At 49.0% G+C, this 6,000-nt stretch overlaps 1 protein-coding gene across 2 annotated transcripts in view; it reads left to right on the top strand.

Moving 5' to 3' along the window:
• Nucleotides 1–474: 474 nt before the first annotated feature.
• The window catches only part of TMEM245 (transmembrane protein 245), a 93,898-nt gene continuing 88,372 nt past the window's right edge, over nucleotides 475–6,000 (top strand). For both annotated transcript variants that reach the window (XM_063326270.1, XM_063326269.1), the window contains exon 1: nucleotides 475–1,219. In XM_063326270.1, coding sequence (XP_063182340.1) covers nucleotides 590–1,219 — 630 coding nt within the window. In that variant the 5' untranslated portion in view covers nucleotides 475–589. The remainder of the gene's footprint in view (nucleotides 1,220–6,000) is intronic.

The following is a 6,000-nucleotide window of genomic DNA, read 5'->3' as shown; positions in this document are numbered from 1 at the left end:
TCTTTTGGTGCAGCCCAGGACACGGTTGGCTTTCTGGGCTGCAAACGCACATTGATGGCTCATGTTGAGCTTCTGATCCACAAACACCCCCAAGTCCATTTCTTCAGGGCTGCTCTCAATCCAGCTCCCAGGGACTCCAGTAGCAGTGGGGACGGGAGAGCGTCACACGGGGCTGCAATGCTGGGATGGGGGTGAGGACCTGAAGGAAGCTGCTGGGCTCTTTCAAGCCCTAGCCCTCGGCACCCTTCTTCAGCAAAAGAAGGTGCCGGGCAACCTCGGCCCGCACTCGGCGGGAGCCGAAGCGGGACGGACAGGGCTGAAGGACCCCCGGGCCCCCCCGGCAGGCTCTGCCCGTGGGGCGAGCACGGCCGCCGGCTCTCCCGGAGCGGAACTACATTTCCCAGCACCCTTCCCCCGCCGGCAACTCCCCTTCCCCGCCGGGCTGGGCCGGGCCGGGCTGGGCGCAGGCCCGTGCCCAGAGCCGCACGGCGGCACTACAGCCCCCGGCAGTCCCGGACGCTTCTCCGCGCCCTCGCCTCTGCCGGAGCCGCGGCCGTGCCCGGCGTTGCGCGGGAAGGGGGCGGGAGCCATGGCTGACAGTGGAGAGACTCCGGCGGCCCCGGCCGCGGCCCCTCCGGGTTCGCCGGCTCAGAGGCGGCGGCCGGGCGGCTCCCCCAGGGCGGCTGCCGGCGGGGCGGAGGGCGCGGAGGCGGCGGCCATGCCGCGGCTGCCGCTGGGCGTCCCGGGCGGGGCGGCGGGGATGTCGCTGCCGCGGCTGGAGAAGCCGATCAAGCAGGCCTTCTACAACACCGGGGCGCTGCTGTTTGCGGGGCTGTGCTGCGGCGCCGCCGTCCTGGTCTACTTCATCCTGGAGGCCTTCCTGCGGCCGCTGCTCTGGGCCGTGCTCTGCGGCACCTTCCTACACCCCTTCAAGAGCTCCCTGACGGCGCTGGGCCGCCGCTGGCTGGGCCGCCTGCACCGCTCCCGCACCCCGGTCCTGCTGGCCGCCCTCCTCCTCCCCATCTGCTTCGCCAACTACGGGGTGGAGGCGCTGGGCGAGCAGGTGCTGCGGCGCCGGCGGCTCCTGCTGCTGCTGGGCGCTGGGGGGCCGATCCTCTACGGGCTGTACTGCCTGGGCAGCTCCTTGGGCGTGCAGGTACTGCTGGCCCAGGCCGCCCGCCTCATCTGCCAGGGGCTGGACTACTTCAGCAGCCAGTGGGTGAGTGCCCGCCTGGGGCGGGAGGGGGCTCCGGGGGTGGCCGGGTTCCCCCGGGAGGCGGAGGGGGGGAAGGCGGGCGGTAGTTGCCTCTTCCGGGCCTCAGCAGAGGAGGGCTGTAGACCCTCCGGCCCTCGTCTCCCTCCCGCTGTCGGGCTGCCCACCCCGGGGGGGGCGGTTGCCGGGCGCGGCGCCGGCCGCCATCTCACTTGTTGCGCGGCGGCGGGAAGGGGTTTGCGGGCGTTGAAAATCGTGAGGCGCCTGTTTGAAGTGGCCTGTTTGATGTAGGCGTTCTTTTTTTGCCCCCTCTTTTTCTTTTTCTTCTTTCTTTTTACGCTGAAGGTGCGTGGTGAAGGAGGCTCGGGCCGCAGCGGCGGGGCGGGGGGTGCCGGGGCCAACCGCCCGCCGTGGCGGCGGGGCAGGGCAGGGCAAACCTCGCCTTCACCGTAAAAACCCGCCGTGAAATAGCATTTAAAAAAAGCTCCCGAGTTACAAGCCACGGAGCGGAGGGGTGCTGTGTAACAATCGAGTGGGTGCAGCGGGGGCAAAGGCGTTTTCTCTGGCGGTATTTCGTGTCGGTGGTGCGGTGGTGCCCCGGTTCCGAGATGCTGTGTAAGTCACAGGTAATTCAGGTGAGGTCTTGGGCAAACATGGGCTCTGCTGGGCTGCGAGGTGGATGGTAGGAGTTGTGAAATTGCAGCTCAGCTCCCCAGGTGACTTGAGGGAGGGAAACGCGGCGTTAAGGCTGGTTTCTCGGTGTACTGATTTCTTTTTTTTTTTTTCTTCTTAAAGTATCAAACGGTGCAAACTCACTTTGGACGTTAAAAAGTATAGCTGTTTGTTTAACCTACAGGTGTTACTTATGGTAACAAAAGATTCTGGGAGACTACTTTTCCCTGGTTTGTCTTCAGCAAGGAGTCGTTAAAACCTTTGGCATTTTCACTTTGTTAATTACAGTTGAAAATGCAAAAAACCCAAAAAACTACGTATCTGAAGTAAATGGATACGTGAAAGCACGGAAGATCAGTAAGTTTTACTTTTATTAAATGCTGATGCGTGATTGGCATGCTCAGATTGCTTAGTGTCAAAGACTTTTTTTTTTTAAGCTGCTCTAGTTTTTTAAACAAACAAACAAAACAACATTCCCCCCGCTTAGGTGGAAAATGACATACACAGTTGGTTTAATGGGGATATATGTGGAGATAAAACTGAAGAACTGTCTAAACCTGATCTTCTTACATGGCAAGAGAGATAAACTGTCAAGAAAAAAATAACAGTAGCAAGCTTGTCCAGGCTTCCCATTTTGGGTTACACATGTTTACATATGTTCTTTGAATACTAGTTTTATTCCTTTGGTGGAGCCCGTGCATGCCGATATCCCAAACACAACTTTAGAGGTGTATACCAGAAACAAAAAAGTAATAGTTCTTCTGAATGTACTGATGAAGTATATTTTGAGCTATTACTAGTGTGAATAGGATGGACCGGAGAACGTGCTTTGTCTCTTGAAGGTAAACATTGGAAGAAGGGATTTTCTTGGCTTTCTATTCTGACACTGGAAGATGTCAGAGGAGGTGTGCTTCTGGTCTGTTTTGTCTTCAGAAGTATAATTAAGACTGAAAAGATAGACACGCTCTCTTTATAAAGAGGCAAGATAGAATCATCTTTACCTTCAGCTGAGTGGTGGAAGAATGTAAGCATGGTTTGGCACTGATGGAAAGTTTTGATTAGTTGCCACACAATTTACTTGATAAGCATTGGCCTGCCTGTTTTATTTTTAACAAATCCATGATATTGCTATACTAACCAACTTGGCTAAGTCCAGTCCTTTATTCAAACTTTGTTAATTAAACTGTACTTACACTGGGTAAGTATAAGGGTACCAAAGGAATTTGCACCGATTTAACCTCACAGCTATGGTTGTAATGCACTGCTGGACGTCTGTGCATGCTTAGGGCAATTTTGTTTATCAGTGTCTGATATTTCTGGTTTGCACTGCTGTTTCTGATATGACACTTGTGTTCATTGAAGTGCCCTAAGACTTTAACTGGGCAAAAGATAGAAAATAGATGTCAAAATAACTGACCGTGGACTTCCTTAAGCAAACCAGTTGCAGTAGCTTTCTAAACAAGCTGCCTGTGTCTCTCTCTAGGGCCCTGTACGAGAAAGAAGCTGTGAGCTTTCCTTTGTAAATAACCTCAGCTCAGCCTGGCATCATCTATACACTTCACAGTGTTTTCCTAGTCCAGTTTTTTGAATTTTGCTGTTACCTGATTTGTATTATCTCAGAGCTGTAGCAGGATAGCTTAATTTTGTCTGTGCTGCTGAAGACCCTTGAGCTGGATCAGTTAATAGTATCTGCTTTAACTTCAGTTAAGCATTTTAAAGCTGTTTCATTGCCATGTTATGTTACAGGACTCCGCCATGTGTGCGGTCTGCTGCTTAGCAGCACACTAATCTAGATTTCTGTGTTTTGAAATATTTTGATATGGAGTAACTTAAGTAACATAAAATTAGTACATTTTTCCCTTGGACAGCAAGGAATACTTTCTTGCCAAGAATACGGTACATAAATCATTTACTAGAAGCATAAAAGAGATGAGGAAGCATGGCTTGTTTTAAGTGTGAGACCAGTATCTGACTAGCATAGTACATTTGTTTATGGTAATTTTCATCTTGTGAACTGTGAATATCTGTGCTTCGGCTACCAATGAGTCTGCTTTGGGCTGCAAAGACATACACTGTATTTTTTCTTATTTGGAGCTTTGCCCCACCTGCACGGCCCTGGTGCTTACAGAGAAGAAGAACATGCATGGTTATCTTCTCCCTTTCTGATTCCCTCTGTTGTGCTGGAGAAGTGAGACGATGCCTCTGATTAGAATTTGACTGAGAACAATGATGGGATTTTGGGATACCAATTTGGTGTTCTCTAACTGAAGGTATTTTTGTGGTATCTACTAGGCCGTGATACAGAGACAGAAATTCTCTACAGTTTCAGGAAAAAAAAAAAAGTTCTCCAAATGCAGCAATTGCATGTGATAATGACATAGTAAACTGTATCTTGGCACCAGTATGTTACAGAACTTTCTTGTACTGTTGTCACTCTTGTCCTCAAACTTGGGAAATGGTGTTAATGAGTGAAGATTTGCAAATGGCTGTATGCCTCTCTGCAGTTCTTAAGTCACACCTGCAATTTAGGAATTAGGAATCCTAGATAACCTCCATGGTAGGCCTGTTTGATAGGGGATTGCAAAACACTGCATTTGAAGAACAAGTCCAAGATCACAGGCTAGTCTACAAGCATCTTGTTCCCACCTTCTCCTTTTCTTTCCCTTCGTGCTTTCCAGTTCCTGCATCATCTTAGGCATTGCTTGCTCAAGCAATGTAGTTGGCTGCTGGGTCTTAAAGGTAGGAGCTGGTTATAAATTCCAGATGAGTTCCTTGCTCTGACTCCAGCCTTCTCTATGGGTTGTTGCAGAAGTCTTATGCAGAGGACATGCACTCTGCATGAACTTCAGTTACATAGGGAAGGAGAATATTTTTATGTATCCTTTTTTCATAAAAAGGAGGGGAGTTTGTTCCATAGCAGACTGAATATACCCTTACATGTTTATAGGCTGTGGCAGTTTCAGCATGGTTACCCTTGCAGTTAGTATACCTTCTGAGGACTAATCTTGGACTGCCCTCTAGTCCTAGTTTTGTGGGAAGTATGCTTGTGTCCAGGACTTTATCTAAGGTATGGGAAAGTCTTCTGCTTTGTGGCAAGAGTTCTTTAGCCTACTTTAGTGTGCGTCATGGTTTGGGCTGGGCTGACCTCTAAATGAATGATGGATACTCTCTAACTTCTCTCCTAAGTCAGAGAAGAATGAGTTGAAAAGAAACTAAACTACTTCAATGAAATATTAATAATAAGAGGAAAGATAAGAATATTAATAAGAAAATAATGAATTATATACAATATATACAAAACCGTATCAAGCTCCCATGGTGATGATCACGTCACTAGTGGACACAGCAAAAGTCCCTGACTGGACTCAGTATCTGGATTCAGGAACACATGGATCAGGATCAAAGGCAGATGAACAGAGTCCTTCTCGGACGCTGGCCATTGAAGAAAGAGGCTGACCCCTTTGATCTCTCAGCTTTTATACTGAGCATGGGCAGATGGGATGGAATACCCTGTTGGTCAGGTTTGGGTCGCCTGTCCTCTCAGCTCCTCCCCACAGGTGTGACCCCTCTAAGCTTTTCTGCTTCTGATCCTCCAAGTTGGTGCATCTTGATTAGCTGATCTTGGTTGTTATAGCAATAAACATAAGCAGGAGCCTCTCTGCATACCATTCCTTGGTATTCACTATAAATATCAGGCTTTAGCTCCGCTAGAAGCGGACACTGTATGAAAATTACGCCGTTAATCTCAGAGAGTTAGAAGAGACTTAACTGAAAAAATACTGAAAAATTACTGAAAAGAAAATTGGTTCTGTTTTACCTCAAATCAGGACAGCCTGACATTTTACACTTACGGTAATGTACAGGAAAGGGCGGCTATTGGTTGTATTTTTTTTTTTCAGCAGGGTTCACATGCTCATATTTATTTAGAAAATAGTTAGTTTGTAGATTCCAGCAGATTATGTGAATTATACAGCTACTCTACATTGACTCTCAAATTCATCTTAGTAAATTAAATCTGATATAATCATAATTGGCAGAATTCTCTGGAGTGAACTTGATTGCAGAGCTGTCAGAATCATTCTCCCATGACCAGTTTTTCTTCCTTCGTTTGTCAC

The sequence above is a fragment of the Chroicocephalus ridibundus genome, chromosome 2 (assembly GCF_963924245.1).
Source record: "Chroicocephalus ridibundus chromosome 2, bChrRid1.1, whole genome shotgun sequence".
NCBI lineage: Eukaryota > Metazoa > Chordata > Aves > Charadriiformes > Laridae > Chroicocephalus > Chroicocephalus ridibundus.
This window is presented reverse-complemented; position numbering and strand designations above follow the sequence as displayed.